The sequence below is a fragment of the Crassostrea angulata genome, chromosome 3, assembly GCF_025612915.1.
Source record: "Crassostrea angulata isolate pt1a10 chromosome 3, ASM2561291v2, whole genome shotgun sequence".
In the NCBI taxonomy this organism is placed as follows: domain Eukaryota; kingdom Metazoa; phylum Mollusca; class Bivalvia; order Ostreida; family Ostreidae; genus Magallana; species Magallana angulata.
The window spans coordinates 29083911-29103960 of record NC_069113.1 but is presented as its reverse complement, the minus strand read 5'-3'; the positions used below and the strand labels follow the sequence as shown (position 1 = coordinate 29103960).

At 34.3% G+C, this 20050-nt stretch overlaps 1 protein-coding gene across 10 annotated transcripts in view; it reads right to left on the bottom strand.

The window, feature by feature from the left end:
* Positions 1–6311: 6311 nt before the first annotated feature.
* The window catches only part of LOC128178918 (MAP/microtubule affinity-regulating kinase 3-like), a 37696-nt gene continuing 23957 nt past the window's right edge, over positions 6312–20050 (bottom strand). Inside the window, exons 10-20 of one of the 10 annotated variants that reach the window (XM_052846345.1) lie at positions 19697–19816; positions 18782–18881; positions 16723–16835; positions 16440–16629; positions 14034–14173; positions 13092–13130; positions 12595–12812; positions 11888–12031; positions 10620–10835; positions 9737–9811; positions 6312–8777 (exon numbers count right to left, since the gene is read on the bottom strand). In XM_052846345.1, coding sequence (XP_052702305.1) covers positions 8423–8777; positions 9737–9811; positions 10620–10835; positions 11888–12031; positions 12595–12812; positions 13092–13130; positions 14034–14173; positions 16440–16629; positions 16723–16835; positions 18782–18881; positions 19697–19816 — 1710 coding nt within the window. In that variant the 3' untranslated portion in view covers positions 6312–8422. Of the gene's footprint in view, positions 8778–9736; positions 9812–10619; positions 10836–11887; positions 12032–12594; positions 12813–13091; positions 13131–14033; positions 14174–16427; positions 16630–16722; positions 16836–18781; positions 18882–19231; positions 19332–19696; positions 19817–20050 lie in introns of all 10 variants that reach the window. The other 9 variants (XM_052846344.1, XM_052846343.1, XM_052846346.1 and 6 more) reach the window with 9 other exon arrangements.

Genomic DNA, 20050 nt, shown 5'->3' with positions numbered 1-20050 from the left:
AACCCCTGACCCAGGGGCCATGGAATTCACAATTTAGGTAGAGGAGTTAGTGGACATCATTATTCAGTTTTTTGCCCATATGTGATGGATTAGAGAAATAGATTTTTTAAGATTTAAAACATTTTACTATATGGCCATATTGGCCCCACCCTAGAGCCTGAACCCCTTACAAGGGGTCAAGAATTTCAAAATTTTGGTAGCGGGCTTCATGGACAGTATAACCCGGCATTTAGTTTTTAACAAACATATATGGAAGTAGAGAAGAAGATTTTCTAAGATTTAATACATTTTTATTATATGGCCATATTGGCCCCACCCTAGAGCCTGACCCAGGGGTCATGAATTTCTCAATTTTAGTAAAGGGCTTCATGGAAATCATAATCATGCATTTAGTTTTTAAGAAATATATATGGGAGTAGAGGAGAAGATTTAATACATTTTACTATATGGCCATATTGGCCCCACCCTAGAGCCTGAACCCCTGACCCAGGGGTCATGAATTTCACAATTTAGGTAGAGGGCCTCATGGACATCATAACCAGGCATTTAGTTTTTAACAAATATATATGGGAGTAGAGAAGAAGATTTTTCTAAGATTTAATACATTTTTATTATATGGCCATATTGGCCCCACCCTAGAGCCTGAACCCCTGACCAAGGGGCCATGTATTTCACAATTTTGGTAGAGGGTTTCGTGGACATCATAACCATGCAACTAGTTTTTTCCTCACATGTGTGGGAGTAGAAAAGATTTTTGAAAATTTGGCTTTTTTGCATATTTGGCCCCACATGTGGTGCCCCGGGGGTGGTAGAGCCATGAATTACACCATTTTGGTTTCCTCTTGCTATAGAGATGCCTCAAACCAAAAATGGTAACAATCAGCCTTGTAGTTTTTTAGGAAGAAGTTAAAAATGTAATTTGTTAACGCACTAGACGGACGAAAACGGATAGCAATAGCTTACCTGAGTTTACTCAGGTGACCTAAAAATTGTGGTTTTTTAAATGGACTTCAGTGGGTTTATGCCTCGGCTTATTCCCCCGTTCTTTATTTCCTATGTAAAAAAAACTCGACCTCCACCCTATTATAGTCTCATCAATTTTATTTGATTATTAAATTTTTTTTCTAAATATATTACACTACTTCAGTCTTAATGATGCTTCCATTCAAGTAGCCTGGTTCCCGAGGCCTTCCGATTGTGCAAGCACATCGGAAGGCCTCGGGAACCAGGCTGCCATTCAAGTAACAGCTTTTCTGCTTATAGTTGATTTTTGAGATGAAGATATTTTTTTTTACATTTCTATATAAAAATTCGACCCCCGATGGCTGCCCACCTTACCCCCGGGGATCATGATTTGAACAAACTTGTATCTACAGTGCCTGAGGATGCTTCCATACAAGTTACAGCTTTTCTATGTACCTACATGTATGTAAAACTTCGTCCCCCGATGGTGGCCCCTACGTACCCACGGAGATCATGGTTTGAACAAATTTGAATCTTAACTACCTGTGGGTGCTTCCACACAAGTTACAGCTTTTCTGGCGAATTGATTTTTGAGATTGTTAAAATTATACTCCTATTTGAAAATTCGACCCCCAATTGTTGCCCCACCTTACCCCCGGGGATCATGATTTGAACAAACTTGATTCTACACTACATGAGGATGCTTTCACACAAGTTACAGCTTGTTGAGCTAAAAATGAATTAATTGTTTGGTGTTTGTTCAAATTCTATCTCCCTCCTTCGTAGTTTTTGTATTTTGAAGGTGACATTCAACATAGCATTATAATTCACGCACATTTCACACGCGACATCAATTCTGTCTTATTCACCATATGTTATAATGCTTGGATAAACATTTTCATTTTAAAGATATATGTATATCGTGCGATATTTTATTAAACTGCATTTTTGAGAGCGAGCCTGACCGTTTTCGATCAACTCAAAATATTCGGAGAATGATTTATTACTTATTCTAATTTAATTTTCAGCAATTGTACGATAAATATTGAAATAGTCATTAAAATGTATTGGACTATACATTACCAAATCGATTCGTGGTGTTATCACTGTCAAAGACGATAGAAAATGAAAGAAAGTGAGCGCACAAGATGGCAAGTTTGCAGGAATCCTCGTCACGAATCAATTGGGATTTAAATGTATATAACCTCGAAAGGCTATGTACAGGTTTCAACAAAAATATATTATGTTGAGAGTCGAAGTACATGGCTATTCCGGTTATTTAAAAACTCACAAAGCTTTCAAAAAATGGCAATGAGAGGTAAACCGATAACTAGTTGGAAATGTTAATGCAAACATATTTTAATGAAGTTATATTGTGTATATCCTAAAAAACTAGTAATAAGAAAATAATGTTTTAATAGTGTTCATACAGCAGATCTAGAATTCAATAACAACAAATTAAAATATACCGGTATATTACTATTCAACATCATGTTATAATAACAAACATTTAAAACAAAAAAGTTTTTTTTTAAAAGACCACCAGTAAACACTGAATGTCTGTATTCACTATATAATCCAGGACGAAACCACTGAGCCATGCGAGACTTGTCAATATACATGATATATGCTCTATAAAGTACTGTTTGAAACAACACTGTCATATCAATGGACTTAGTTTTTTATCCTTCAAAAAATAATTTGAAAAAGTACATAATTAGTCATCTCTGGGTCATCTCTCCATCTTTTTTTTTAAAAAGCGACATTTTTAATGTTGAAATATGTTATCTTTACACGTTTCAAATTTGTGGAGAGAAGACCCAGAGACAACAAAATAATTTAAAAACAGTTGTAAATAAGTAGGATTTTGCATGAATTACATCGTGTTGCTATATTTAGACCCATATTATAATGAAACCTTTTGCATTTCAAATATTTTTCCACTCATTCCACATCCAACAGAAACCAAATAACGGTTATAATTCGAACAAGTGAAAAGCTGTCAATGTGACAGCAAAGCGGGTTTTCTTTTATGTAAACTGTATCCATAATCCATGTCAATCCTTATCCAGTGAAATTGAGTACCCTACATGTATATGCAACATTTTGCCAAAAAATGACTAAGTTCAAAAGCTGGAATTTTTTTGATGAATTATCAGAAATCAATATCCTAGCAATATGCACACCTATGATATATGTACAATTGATCTGCAAAAGAACAACTTCCTATCTTGAGAACTGTAGGAGGAGTTATCCGTACAATGAGGGTACCCTACATGCAATATTTTGCCAAAAAATGACTAAGTTCAAAAGCTGGTATTTTTTTCATAAAGAAAGTGAGCGCACAAGATAGTAAGTTTGCAGGAATCCTCGACACGAATCAATTGGGATTTAAATGTCTATAACCTCGAAAGGCTATGTACAGGTTTCAACAAAAATATATTATGTTGAGAGTCGAAGTACATGACTATTCCGGTTATTAAAAAACTCACAAAGCTTTCAAAAATGGCAATGAGAGGTAAACGGATAACTTGTTGGAAATGTTAATGCAAACATATTTTAATGAAGTTATATTGTGTATATCCTAAAAAACTAGTAATAAGAAAAGAATTTTTTTATAGTGTTCATACAGCAGATCTAGAAATCAATAACAACAAATTAAAATATACCGGTATATTATAATTCAACATCATGTTATAATAACAAACATTTAAAACAAAAAAGTTTAATTTTTTTTTAAAAGACCACCAGTTGGATTTGAACCCAAAACATTGAATGTATGTATTCACTAATCCAGAACGAAACCACTGAGCCATGCGAGACTTGTCATTATATGTTCTATAAAGTACTGTTTGAAACAACACTGTCATATCAATGGACTTAGTTTTTTATCCTTCAAAATAATTTGAAAAAGTACATAATTAGTCATCTCTGGGTCATCTCTCCATCTTTTTTTAAAAAGCAACATTTTTAATGTTGAAATATGTTATCTTTACACGTTTCAAATTTGTGGAGAGAAGACCCAGAGACAACAAATCATTTAAAAACAGTTGTAAATAAGTAGGATTTTGCATGAATTGCATCGTGTTGCTATATTTAGACCCATATTATGATAAAACCTTTTGCATTTCAAATATTTTTCCACTCATTCCACATCCAACAGAAACCAAATAACGGTTATAATTCGAAAAATATTCAAAATTAATTGATGAAATTTTCACTCTCCTTGTGCGCCCAGATTCCTGCCGAATCTCTATCTTAAGCGCCCACATTCTTATCAGAAATCAAAATCCTAGCAATATGCACACCTCTGATATATGTACAATTGATCTGCAAAAGAACAACTTCCTATCTCGAGAACTGTAGGAGGAGTTATCCGTACAATGAGGGTACCCTTTTGGCATCCGCCCGCCATTTTCACCATTTTAATAACCGGCTTTTGCCGTTGGAAAACCCGGTTAAAAATATTCAAAATTAATTGATAAAATTTTCACTCTCCTTGTGCGCCCAGATTCCTGCCGAATCTACATCTTAAGCGCCCACATTCTTATAATGAAGCATGATGCAAAATAATTATGTACGTCAAACGCAAAATAAGCGATAAACGTAATTCTCTAAATTTATTTTAGTAAATATGAACAAAAGCCTCCATCGGATTTGAAGTTCTCATGCCGGACACTTTAACCATGATCGAGCTATGGTGATAATCAATCAAATCGATCGATACTATTTCACAAATTAAGATTTTAATCACCAACTAGTTTCGTTGTCTCTGTTAAAAGGTATACTGCCTTGATGTAGTGAGTTATCTTTATCAATGTGTGTATTATTAAATATTTACACCTACCAAGTATGTTTTCTTTTCTTCTATTTCTTACGGAAAATGACAGCTCTGTAGAGAAATCTACACGATCCAGTTCCATGCGTGGATCCAGAATTTTTTTCCAAGCGGAAGGGTGGTTTCGATGGTTATTTGAGTTTGCCGGGGTAGGAAGGGGGGGGGGGGCATATATAGATTTTATTTTTATAATGTACATCTAAGGAGATTTGATTATACAGGTTGTGGTCTGGACGCGGAGCCCTTAGAACCGCGCATGAGTTTTACAATCATTCTTATTTGTATAATTCCATCTTGAAATATCACTGTCGCTCAAGTTAAGATCATATTTTCTTGAAGTAACGGTATAATATTATACACGTTTTGCAGTAAATGATTTTGGAAGTTTATATCCAATATATATTTAATAAATCGCCGTTTATTTCTGAAATGCATTTATCAGGTACTGAGTCGGGAAAGGAAAAATTGAAAATATAGATTTTTTTTTTACGAAATAATACTCTAACATTTTAGAGACTACAGTATTTGTCACTCGTCAATTTTTTGGGAATTAAGGATGCATAAAACCTGTTGCAATGTTAGCATTAACAAGCGTTACCAAAACTTACCCTGCGATAGGAACAAAGTCAAAAACGATATTCTATGAATTTAGTTTTATCTGTTGCATTGTTAAAAAACTCGGCATCTATCCGATTCTTTTCTCTGTCATATGATTAAGGATTAACAAGCGTTATCGTTAATAATAATAACAAAAATTTTGGTATAGGCCAATTTTGAGGCCAGGCCAAAGTTTGGGGCCAGGCCAATTTTGAGGCCGGCCAGGTTTTAGAGTATGCTATTTCTGCTGGGGAGGGAAATTTGGGCTTGATCGGTGTTGACAGGTAATGTAAACAAACTGTAAATTTTAAAATGCATTAGCTCTAAGTTTTAAAGTTCATCGCTTTGGTATTGACATAATCTATTACTTAACAATAGTAAGAGCAATGCTGTACATGCATGTCATAGGTATTTTTGGTGTGTTTAGACATGGACTAAATTAATTAAACTTGGACAATCGGTCACTTGTCATATTTATTTTCCATATGATTAAAGAAATAAAAAAAAAATCAGTCTAAATCTAAGAAAATAAGAAAAAGAATTTTTTTTAAAAGTTAAGGCAAAACATTTTGGAAGAGGCAAACTAGAGACCAGGCCAAAATTTGGGAAGGCCAATTTTGAGGCCAGGTTTTAGAGTATGCCCAATTTACGAGCGGTGTTGTTTTAATTGATTTTGTTAATTTGAATCACCGAAGAAAGCGGTTTATTGTTTAAATGTTTTCGGCTGTGAGCGAATCAGAACTTAAAACGTTTTACTGGGGTCTGGTATCTGCTTCCAGTGATTCGATTGTAATTGTGACAATTTTAGTTTGATCAAGTTTCATAAGACTGCTAAGATCAAGTAACGATCCTCTTATGTTGCTCCTCGAATTTTTTCTTCATTTAACTGAAAAATAACGCCGCAAAGAGTGAAGTCGTTTGAAAATTTTAATTGCCTGTTCACTATTTATCATGATGAACTAAAAGTATGACAATTGATAAAAAGATTATTTTTCTGATAGGGTGAACTCTGATCCTGGGTAACAAACAACAACATCCAGACATCAAAATACGATTGTCCTGTTTTCATGCATATATATATTACTGGGTAGTCAAGTACAATGTGACTTACCCATGATACGCGTATATTACTGATAAATCATCACATGAATGATACTCAAAAGCATAAAAACAATACAATCTATTCAGATGCCGGAATAAAGATAATGAATCGCTAACAATCTGTGATGTTGAAATAAAAACCTTTCATCATATCACATATTCATGAACGCATGTGTACAGTTCTATCACCCTGTTGTGCAGAATGCAGTGAGACAAATAATAAAGTAAAAAGCTCCCTTCCTGAGCGGAATTCTTGGACTTGCAGATTCTGTTAAGTACAAGGACCAAAGTCACTTACATTGCAAATGCCGTGTATCTATATGTACAATGTTTAAGTAGAAAAAAAATTAAAATTATTAACACCCAAATATATTGCATTTTATGCATAATAGTATATATTTAAAAAATTGAAAAAGTAGGAGAGTAGCATTGATGGGTCAGAGTTGAATTATTCAGTCCAAGAGGAAGGTCCAGAGATAATAAATAACCAGAATTCATTTCATGATAAAAGAAAATCTGCAAGATAATTCAGCTGATGCAAAATGCTAAACAATTGCACCTGCTGAAAGATGTCTTTTAAGACACTCATTCAACACATTCATTTCTGTTCAACATGTGTGCTAAAAAACCTGGGGGGAAAAGATTGAATATCTTGGCACAATTGCTTGGTACATGTATAAGGTGAATCAACTACTTTATTGTCTGTGAAGAAAAAAACTGCTCCTGAATCTGACTGTGAAGCTCCTGAGAGGTTCACAGCTAACAATCGCCAACCCTAACATGCTAAACTGTTCCATCTTATCTTTTATGCCACTGTATTTGGTTGGGTGAACATGTCCTCTTCAACCCAAAATAAACGTAAAAAAATAACTTGTTGAGTTCTACATGGTACAATAAAACGAAAAAAATCTAAAAGCATTGACATGTTTACAAGTTATTTTATCACTAGTACAATGACCAACACAAAGTGCACACTTTATACCCATAATGAATGTTCAAAAAATCCTGCACTGGCAGTTACTAATGTAAAATACTGTTCTCTACATCCACTACAAATTAATCTCATTTGTAAGTATTCTCCAATTTGGTTAATGAAATCAGATGATGACAGATTATTATCCATTATGCTTAAATAGGTCCACTGTGGGTAATTCCTCCAAATTAAGCAGGGGTTGGCCAGGGGCTAGAAAAGAGCTAGATTATCATCTAGGCATCGAGAAGGGTTTAAAAGTAGTTCATGGAAGCATATATCATACACATGCAGACATGTCTAAAACATAAAAGAACACCACCTATATCTTTGTTCACAATATTTACCTTTGGAAAGTAAATTGCACTAGATAACTGGGAACTATGGAAGGATGGCACTGTCACAAAATATGCAAATGCATTTCAAACATAATTCCTACTTTCACCAAATACAATCATGGCAAGATTAAAAGTTGGAGCAGTTCCTTTTCATTATTTAGTGATATATTACCATCCCTGTTTCCTCCATACTATTGTAACCCGACAAGCTTGGAAGAACGTTCGAATTCTACCATTCCTTACTCTGTTTCAGTGTCCATCCCTCCAAGTTTATCACACACACATACACAATTACATCCACATCTACCTCTCTTCAACATTTACACAGGTCTTAAATATATATTATTCTTTTGTACACATTATCATCCCAGCGGTTTGCATGGGCCCAATTTATTTTAATGTACATATACTTTAATATTTTCTTAACATATCTGTACAAAATAAAAATCTGTTAATGCGATTGTTATATAAATTTACCACAGTCGAGTTAATATCTAAAAAATCTGTCCACTGTCCAACTTTTACACAATGGTTGGTCCAGGCCCTGCCCCCCTCTGCCTGCTTCAGTGGCCGTCCTATAGCAGCCATTCAACCATCCAGCACTTTAACATGGCATCACAGTTTAAGTTCATTGGCAATTTTTGAAGCAATGTTCTTAAATCCTATAGAGGTCCCTGAAATCCGTTTGAATCGTACTCCATTGAGAGAGAGTCTGGGGAGTTTGCAGACCTCCATTTCCCATTGCACTAAGCTGTCTGTGTTAGGATCACCATGTACACACAGTAACAAAAACTTCTCCCGCTGTTCATAATCACAGTTGTTGGCATCTAACACTTTTCTGATTTCTTTCATCATGTCATTAGGGTCCATTGAACTAGTCGTTTTCATGCTCCATGTGAATCGGAGAGATCTGGGTTTGACCATTGGGTTGTCTGACTGACCCTCTGCTACTGACCTGCGGAACAATTTGCTGAAAATTACAATAATGTAATACTTAATTCATGGCTATCCCTCCGACACTGGCATGTGAGGTCTGATTCAGTTAGTAAGATTCACAAAGATAAAATGATTCATGCAGCATGTCCCAAAGTCAAAGTCATGTATATTTTTCTTTGCTACATAACATACTCTTCAATTTTCATTTTCATGTTTACCATGCATTTTTGAGGCTTGAGTATCATAATTTTCATGCGCAATTTAAATTTCAATGTGTTGCAAATATTCTTTGATACATGTAAATCATTTCAGTTTTCTAAAAGTCATTTAAAGTGTGTCAAAATATAAAAAATCCCAAAAGACCAATTAAAGCAAAAATTCAGAAAGAAGAAAAAAACCAATATTAGTTTCTTCCACCCAATAAGACTATATCAAAGATATGGGGAAAGCAAAGGGAAAATACAGCCAATTCCTGTCTTGTCAGTTTTAGGGCCAACAGAGTCTAAACTCCACTGACTCCAACAAATCCTGTCAGATAAGTTAAGCATAATACTCAGTCATATGTACAGAAAATTGAACATTTAACAATTCTTTATAATCAATTTTATAACAAATTGATAAGAATAAGAAAGTCTTGGGGATACAAAATGAATATTGGTACTTTTCTTGCTCTGTAAACCAAGCTTGGACAGTTAGGAATCAGCTGTTTCAGATATTGTTCCACTAGAATGTGTGCTCCGAATATGTATACCAGTATTGATGGTCTCAGTGTTGTGAGGGTAGCCAAGATAAACAATGATGTTAGTCATACTTTACACTTGATATCAAACTGAATAGCATATCAATAAATATATAAATAGTTGTACAAATAAAACAATTATACATGGTTTCTACTAATCTGCCAGTATTTATTCATACATTCCAATCATCACTATGGCAGACTTTTAAATGTTTTACACTTTGTAAAAATTAGAAATATAAAATTAACAATACTTGTGAGTGGAAACGTACAGTTCACGACTCAACGACCTATGTTCCACCTTCTCCCCACTCAAAGTTGTGTTATCCCTGAAAGATGATTTGATGAATGTAGAATTGTGCACAGAAATTGTCATACTGAATATCATATCTTCTTTAAAAATAGCAGCAACAGTTGTAACAAGCTGTTGGACTAGTTGTTCAGAATTGCACATATCAGCTGTGTTTCTAAGTAAGACTAGAATATTTGTAAAGAAAAATTTGAAAAATTGTGCTGAATTATATATAGTTTCCAATAGATCCCAAAACCACAATCACTGCATTCAGCACCCACTGCCAACAACCCAGGGTCTGCCTCTATTTATTACTACGTGACTATGCTTTGACAGAAAGGATGCCTAAGCATCCTTGTGTGGGAAATGCATGCAGTCTTTTTGTCACACACTTCTGTGAAAGCCACATGAATCAATAAACCATGTATAATTGTTCACTCAGAAGTAAATCAAGTCTCTACCATACAGAAGTTAGTTAAGCCAAAATAAAGTGTCATAAAACAGTGTATGCACTAACTGATATGCTGGTATGCAAACGTAATAGTACTGCTAAGATACAATGAGTATATGCTTGGCAATCTGAGTGTAATTTATAAATATACTAGTTTCTCATTCTCGATCAGATCCAAATGAAAACTGTTAAATCATCGAGATTTAACATAAAGTAAATTAAAGGACAAATTAAAAACTATTATTTTTCTTAACTTCAATTACTATCTTGTTTCTTTCAATAGGCCATTTACCAGTGATATTTTTGTAAAATGAAAAAAAGAAATAAAACAAAACGAAAGGCATTTCAAAAGCAGAAACAATATTCATGCATCTTTATATCACATGATACATACCTTCTACTGAATTTTTGACTTAGTTTATTGAAAAATGACATGCGACCTGCCGCATTCATGGCCGAGGTGTCCTGAGTTTGATCGGGTCCATTGTAAGTTCTGGGCTGGCGTCTGTCTCTCACTGGACCACCATGGAATGTGTTTCTGAGTACAGTTCTATTCAGATAACTTTTGGGTGGTACAGGAGAAACAGGTAAAGTTTTTCCAGGGGCGGTCCTAAAAAAATAGGGAGTGTTATTGGACAAAACGCTCACCCACCATCCCTAACATACTCAATGTGCATCCTTTATCATGTTGTGCCCATTGATGCACTGCACAAAAGCTAAATGATTGCGCAGCGTGATAAAATACATGTATGTCGGAAATTCACCCTGAAATGTTTCCCCTTCTAATTCATTCAAGTGACGCTGTACATAGGGGAACTCATTTTACAAACTTGAGACTCTAGCTAGAAATCTGAGACTACCCATTTTCATTGAAATAAATAGAAGAATTTGGTGGCTTGTTGATTGACATTTTATATCATCTGATTTAACAAGATGTATCAAAAATGTGAACACACAGCTTTATGAAGATTAAGGAATACCTAAATATTGAATACCTATATGGTGAAATAATATAGTCAAAGATCAGTATCTATAACATCAATATCTTTGATTTACATGTCAAAGCTAGTTGGCCTGAGCTGATTTGTGAACACATATTGCAGATTACTACTACTGAAGAGCCATATCAATAAACATTGCCCTTCCAGAAAAAAAATTGTTTTGAAATATTGCATAAGGATTTATTATAATGGTTTTATATCAAAATATTATTGTAGCAACCTCTGAAATCTCTCCTGTGTTCTGAAATAAGAGTCTGCCTTGCAATTAAAACCACCCTTTTGTGTTCTTTGACATAACAAAGGGGAGGGGGATATCAAATATTAGTGTGAATTACATTTGGTTTTCATACACCTTTCAACTTAACCACTTTAACTTTGTGTACTATAACTTTGTGTAACTGTAGGCACACATATTTCATTGACAATGTTTCAAAGCTACCAAATATGTGTACATGTACATGGTTAGCATCTTCAGGGGTTGTATTGTATGTAGTCCAAAGTTCGGCAGATTTCTCAAGTTCACAAGATGATCTCCATCCTGTTGACATGTTAGAACACAAAGCTGCAATTTGAGGTCAGGAGAAGTTAGTTTTGATTCTACGTGACTAATTATTCCCGATTACTATGCATACTTACAGCATCTCTAACACAAGTAACTTACGTTGGTCTGAAGTTGTCCCCATCACTGAGTGGAGGTAGGTCTGTCACACGGGCCACCTGAGACTGGGTAAGACTTGCAGATTTCACATGACTCTTAGGACGAACCGATGGATTCTCTGTACCACCAGTTGAATTTGACATTGGTCTACAAGTATCAAATAGCAGTACAGTAAAACTTGGTTATAGTGAAGTCCTAAGGAGCAGTGAATTTACTTCGTTATATCCGTAATTTGTTATATCCGTATAACGAATTCTTAATAATAACTATAGCAAATTCACTATATACATGTTTTCTTGTAAGATTATAATTTTTGCTAATTGAGGCTTAAAATAACAATGCATTTCTTTGATTCTTTAATAATCAGATTGTGAAATGAAAATTTATATGAAAATAAGTTCATTCAAATTATAACGTTAAATCGTAGTGCAAACTTTTTAAACTGTAAAGAAAATTGTTATAAAAGTGTTAAATTTCGTTATTATTAACATCTATGGGACTCAAAATCAGTTGTCGAAGATTCTATATACAACATACATTGAAAGCATGCAATTTGACCATCAGATAAATTTAACCTTTACAGTAAATGCCCTTGAAACTAAACCCTGTAATTTTCAACCCTCCAGGTTCAATACTGACTGTAGATTGAATGCCTGTATAACAAGGAGACAATGAATTCATGAATGACAGAATAAATCAGTCGTTCCTACCCTCTGAGATCCTGGCCATTGCTTGTCCGTGCTGGTTTTTCCTGGGTGGGTGGGACCCGTGTGTCCCCCGGACTGAATGTCTCACTGCGGCCTGTGCGGCGGGGAATACTACTGTGGATGGAGCTGTTCTTGGCTGTAGAGGAGGAAGAGGAGGAGGAGGAGGTCTGTGATGAACTCAGCTTTTTAGGCATGGTAGAACGTGTTGGTGTGGAACTGATCTGTAAAGCAGACATTAAGGTTCAATTTCCTCTTTGTGGCTGGATGCATGGAACATTTTAAATGCTACACAAGCAACCAAATCTGATGATGAATGAAGCATTACAATGGCACATGCAATGGCACATCTCTATTCTGTGATATGATGCAATCTTCTTTTTTCATTAAAATCATGCTCATGAAAAAAAAATGCTTTGAACCTCAATGATGAGGAGGGAATTTATGTTTGATATCAAGAATTGTTAATTTGATTTGATCATTTGGGAATAAGTAAACATCACCTGCTGTCCCTTGATACTCTCTCGTACAAAAGGAGATCTCTGAAATTAATGAAACCTTTGTACAATATTGGTGACAATTACTGGAGTAGGGAATTAGTTATACACCTACCACCGATAGGTTGAATACGGCATACTCGTACAATACTGTTTAGTTATGTAATGGTTACTGATATATATGTATATACTAGTGTATTTTTCAGATACCATATCACACCTTCCCAGTTTATAGAGTAACAGTCAACGTTTGTCTCGTGTCACAATCTTAAAGGCTTTCATAATTTTTTTAATGTTTTTTGTGCCCCCCTTCCCCTCTCTTTAGTGTTCTGATTTTTCAAAAAGATTTCAAACATTTAATTCCTAGTGCTTGTTCATGCTGGAGGTAATGATATAATCTTCTAATGTGCTGGACCCGTGCAACACTATTGTGGTATAGCTATGCAAATGTTAGTATTCTAGCATGCACAGCAAATACACATACATTCCTTAAATGCTTCTATCAAAAGCTTTATATACACATTAAACATAATATGCTACTCCAATGCAAACCCATACACTACCACATAAAATCTAGGATAGATACATATTTATACATATATACACACACAGGAATTATACATCAATTAAACAATAATATATGTATTGAATTTTTGAGAAAAAATTTTCATCTAACAATATTTTTCATTATTGTGATACCTTTAATAGTTAAAATTAAATCAACTAATTTCATATTGATTTAATGATTGTAACAACAAATATTGTTTATATTCCCATACAACACAGTGAGATGTATAGATTACATTTTCTATGATGCATCAAAATATTGGTGCTAGTGCTGCACTCTATCTATAAATATAATCAACTTGTTGGCAGTTGTGAGCAATTATTTCCTACATCATTTTTCCACTACTGTTCTGAGAGTCACTGTTCCCTTGACTTATCTACCTTTGGAGATTCCATGACAGGGCCCCCTGAGGGGGTTTTCCGCCCTGACAGAGCGTTTTCCTTGGTGGAGGAAGGGTCGATGGTGTTTTGTCTACGTGGGGTGTGTGATGATGATTGAGAGCTGGATGGTCCTGTTGTACCTGTATAAAACAAAATGTTTACAAATGTTAACTAAAGGAGTCTCAATATCATACAAAGATTGAGGTTTTAAAGTGTGTAGATCTGTTCTTAGGCCACATAAAATTAATATTTAGATTCTCATCCTGATTTGCAAAAAATATGGGGCGAATCATATTTATTATTTTTTATTCTTTTAAAAACACCATTTTCACCGTTCATGTTCCAGAAATAACAACTGCTCTTTTCTTTTAAATTGTTAATGCTAATATGAGTACACAAACCCACTTTTAATCTTTAATTATGCACGAATACATTTGCATCCTTACGATAACAAACATGACTGAAATCAAATGGTAATCCACATGTTTAGGCAGCGATTAAAATGTTTTGAATCTTTTGTATACCAAGCTTGATTTTTTTCCCCGAAATTTTTTTTCCACACTATTTTTTTTCCTTCAAAATAATAAATAAAATGCATCATGGCGGGCAGTAATGAGAATCTAGAATTTAAAGTGACCTTATTCTGTTAATTTTGATTGAAAAACAGAACAAACAACAACACAAAATCAACAAGAACATGGGGCGTGCTTGATTTTCCCAAAAGGTGTAACTGTATATGTATACACTTTCGTAAATAAAACAAGGGCACCGCAAAGCAGAGCATCCCCTTGTTACATGACTCATTGTAGGGGAAAATGCATTATTTAGGAAAATACATGTAAAGAAGATGGGTGAATAAGGCGTGCAAAATGAAAATATCATTAAATCTGATAATTTTTTAAATAATAATTAAAAACAGTGCATATTTAACGCAACATCGCTTCGTAACATTTAAATATTTTAAATACATGTAATACATCAATTTAATGTGTGTGTCAAAACCTCCAAATAGCGTCATTTTTATAACTTCAATGCCTTTTCTTTTATAGAGTGGGTCTGAGCTCCATATTTTTGTCATAGTCTAAATGTGGTTTAATGGAATTTATACCGATTTTAATCAACAAAAATGTGGAGAGATGACCCATTATACTTTTAAAATGTCATTTTGTAGCCCAACAATTGAACGTTCTAGTAAAATAACACAAGTCCATAAAACCTTGACCAGTGTCTCATATAGCATTTAAACAATGAACTTTGTTGTAAATGAAATGGCTCAGTGGTTAGAGCAGCAAACGTTAGTTAAATTTATAGAACTAGGGTTTTTAGGTTGTGGGTTCGATACCACCAGAGCTTAAAAACTGGGTTTTTGTTTTTTTTAACTTTACTAGATATAAATAAAAAAAAATGTCAAGTTAATGATTTGAACTGCATACGGTATCGATTTACTTTAAGTCGTACATAAAATTACCGGAATTGTCTATTGTCAAGTCATACATAAAATTCCTGTTTTAACTTAGTTTTTTTTACGATAATTTAAAAAAATATTTCATCAATTGACTTGAAAATTTATAGGGTTTGTCCTTTTACCATGCAAAAGAAGGGTACAAAGTTTGATGAATATTCATGAGAGGGTTTTCTTGGAATTTTGCTAAAGAGCTGATAATGGACACACACACACACAGAGCAGCGATGCTATATCCCCTTCACAACAAGTTGCGCGAGGGAATAATAATGTGCATATTTTTGTAAATAAAATAAAATGCAGAGGTGTGGCGTTTTGGTGTAGAACAAGTGTACACTTTCCTACACCAAGTCGGGGGCATCTGTTGTTGGGTGTAGCACTGAAACCAATACAAGGGGGTAAATGTTATGATTAAAAACTTGACCAATAATTTTCAGCATTATAACCGATAAGAAGTCACATGTAAGCTGTCTTTCAAGTGAGACCCATCAAATTTGAAATGAGTTTATTTCATTTCATTTCTATTGGGAAAAAGCCACATATTGTTGTTGAACATAAGATCCCCCGCTAAAAATGCATCCTTGTCCACTATAATAATACTTCACTTCCCACACCACACTTTTTAAATGCACTTGATATACAAAATGTTTACACCAGTGTACACCTAGTTAAGCTAAATCAAGTGCGCCCATTGTCAAATTGATATCAATTACCAAAAGCTAATTCAATTTTTATATCAAGGAATAAAAAACATTTCTTGGCAAATTTGTAAAATTTCATCATTTCTCAATTCATCCCCAGTCCCATTTTGTAAATAAATACATTGGACTTCCTTTTATGTTTCAATAAATTATCAAAACAAGGGTTAAGTTGAATCTTTTGTATCATATGATCAGATATATGGTCTGTTGGTTAGTGTGCAGTCTGCTTACGTTTGATACTACCATTGTTTTCGGTGCCCTGACTGTATCGCCGGCGGCCCTGATTGGTGCCACTACTGGTAGCGGACTGACTGCGAGTCACTTTGTTAGGTGACTGACTGCTGGCCGTGTTTTCACTGTGGGGCCTATTGGACGACATCTGGGCTAAATGTCGCAGCGACTGACTACTTCCAGAGCGATCACTACCCTCCAACTACAAAGAATGTTACGCATTAGTCTAAGGAAATCAGAAGATCCTCATTCTACACTTTAATATACACTCCCCAGGATGTCTGGCTTGACTTACATCGGATGTTCTGCGGCCTAACAACAAATATGTGGCCTGTACATCATCGTACTTCTGATGGGTGATGGAATCCTCCACAGCCTGTCGTGTATATCCCATATTCAGCATCAGCTCTAAAGTCAACAAAAAACTTTACTTGTACCAAAAAAAAAACATTGACATTTGTAATTGTTCAACTTTCCTTTGTAAACAAAGTCATATACCTTTACTTTAATATCAATATCTTGTTTGATATTTCAACCTTTGTTAAATACATCAAAAGGCATATTGTATAGTGAACACAAGAAATCATATGATTAGCTATTTCAGACTGTTAGTAATTTGAAATAGGTTTCAAAGGTAACAGGACAGCATTTTCTTTGTCACCTTTAAGTAATAACAGTGTTTTTGCATGGCGGTATTGCCGTGCATTGAAGATTCCCTGCCATGCATCACACGCTGCCACCATGCTTTCCGCTATGCATGTTTATTTCAAAGCAAAATTCTTTTCCCAAATATTTCACATCTTAACAGTAATAAGAAGATGTATTTACATTTTCCAGTGTCTTTGCCTGTGATAACACTGCGTATCGATTTTGTACTATAAAACCCATAATACAAATGACGCCAAATTGAGGCGCCAGCCGGGTTTACTTATTCATTTTTTTATATTTAATCGTACGATGGCTTAAAATTATATAAATATAAGTAATAAGGAATCATTCTTTGAATATTATGAGGTGATAATTTCAGTGGAGGCGTGATCAAATCTATCATAAAGCCCTTCAGGCCTTTAGCTCAGGTGAGCTAAAAACTACAGTTAATGGCAGGTAATACACGGAAGCGATGTCACATGACAAGAAACATCGTATATTGTATGCCTATGAAAATGATGGACTGTGTACATACATGTATGTAAACGACGAAGGGGAATGGTGTCAAGATATCTCAGAAACTTTCATATAAATCCCCTATTTAAACAAGAAATATTAACTGCCAAGAATAAGTTGAATCAAGTTTGCTGTAATTGTATGGACTTGTTCTCCCTATTTCTTGTTCTACACCCAACCCCCCTCCCCTAAAAAATCTCTATATAATACGTAGAAGACAAATGGGACACAAGCTGAACTGCCTTGTGAATCTATATTTCTTGTGTCTTGTGAAAACTTGTGAGGGCCACCCTCTTAAAAAAATTGATATTGAAAAAAAAATGCTATTAGTTTTGCCAGAAAAAAAACCCAGAAAAAATTGTAGATATTAATTAAAATATAATTATGAATTGAAATAATACTTGTTGATGTAGATTTCATGAAAATGCATCAATCATAGTACATATCATGTAGTACATTTCATCAAATGGTTATACATGTATTATTATTAAGCGCAGTGATTTCGAGCTGGCTTGGGCTCTTTAGCGCCGCACCTACTCAGACAAACTTACCTCATGCTTAAAAATTTTTCTGAGGAAAACACTGAATTAAAACAGTTTAAGAAAGAAGTACTTTCAAGTGATTTCCAAAGAGTACATGCAAGAAAAATATATAAATAATACAACAACATACTATGAACATAGAACAATACTTCAACCAAATCTCAAATATTCCAGATAGAAATCAAAACAGAGGACTAAGATGGTCATTGAAAATATCCCTTTTTTATGGAAATGTTAAGTGAATCAAAAGACCCAGGTCCAGTATCAAGACAAATACATAAAGATTCATAATTTAAATAACCCTTTTCTTCCTGTTAATTCTTCATCATTCAGGCTTATAATTTGATGTATACTGTAATTATGAATCAGATAACAATCACAGCAATCTTGTTTGCAACTTCAGTTTGAAGTTGTTTATCTATACAAATACTTATTTTCTTTTACTGTTACAAAAGGGAGGGGGGTGTGTGTGCATGGCACACGCCTGTTAAAAGAGTGGAATTTTAGTAATCTCAGAAGTCAAGAAACTTTGATAGCAAAGAAATAACACATCCATGTGCCACTGTGTGTATGCAGCAAGTTCAGCATAAAGTGGGGTCACATGCATGTCATCCTCTTTGCCATGTCTGCATCTGACAAATTATGTACCTATTCGCTTATTTTCAAGGAGGTCTTTTGGTGGCTCCTTGTAGGGCTTTAAATCCCGTTCTTCATAACCCATATTGATCCATCTGTCTCTCATTATATTCTGACACAAAATAAGAAATGCCATGAAATAAAAAACAACACATAATACTGACATCAAGCAAGCATGAACTCTTTCCATTCGATAACCAATGATAAGCCTAGGTTACACTGTTTGCACCATTACAAATAAGAATTCATAAAAGACTGAACCTAAGCGAATCATGGATCATCATCTGAAATGTTCACACTGCTTCTAAGAAGGGTTTTGCTGACCAGGATTTCTTAGAGACAAAATTTGCCTAGTTTTTCACCATCCTACCACCACCCCCTACCCCCTTTCTCCAGAAATCTTGATAGCAATAAACCCTTTTCCTCTACAGGACAATACAAGTTTGTGGCTGGGAGTTTTACCTATCCGCAAGGGGTCAAGAACATCTGCAGGGGGCTCTACATAAGGTTTTAGTTCATCATCCTCGCAACCTATATTCATCCACTTGTCCTTCATAATATTCTGTCATAGTATGAAGTTTAAAGAAATGACAAAATAGTTAAAAATTCAGCATGACATCTCAAAATGTGTATACCTAAACTGCTAAGATGGAGCAGAACTATTGCAACATCCAGTATATACTGTTTGTATTTTTATGTATCTATAAGAGTCTATGATTGTTTCATTGACTTTCTGCACTATTTGTACCCTATAATCTCTGTACTTCATTATCATAATTCAACATGTCAAGCTTGAGAAGTTTGACCTTGGAAGCACATTGAGATTACATTTTCATTTAGGAGCTTCTTTACACATCTGAATAATAATAGAAACAGTGCTTTAATTCAATAAACAAAAAAAGGTTTTGTAGAGCCAAGAAAATATACCTCTAGACACACTCGCTTGGTAGGATTTAACACTAAAAATTTTTTTAACAGATTTTCACAGTCTGTTGACATGTAGAATGGTATTCTGTATTTTCCTCTCAAAACTCTTTCTCGAAGTTCCTACAAAGTCAAAATTAATGATTTAAAGAATTATTTACTTTATAATTGCTTTTACACATTTAAAACGTAACGACTTTGAAGTAAAATCTTACATTGACCTTTTTTTTTAAAAACAATTATTCAACTAAATAAATCCTTGAAAAAATAATTTCATAATTTTTTTTACATATAATTTGCAACTTTTCCAAGTTTAAAAAAATGTTGCAGCAATAACATTCACATGGACGCAAGTTC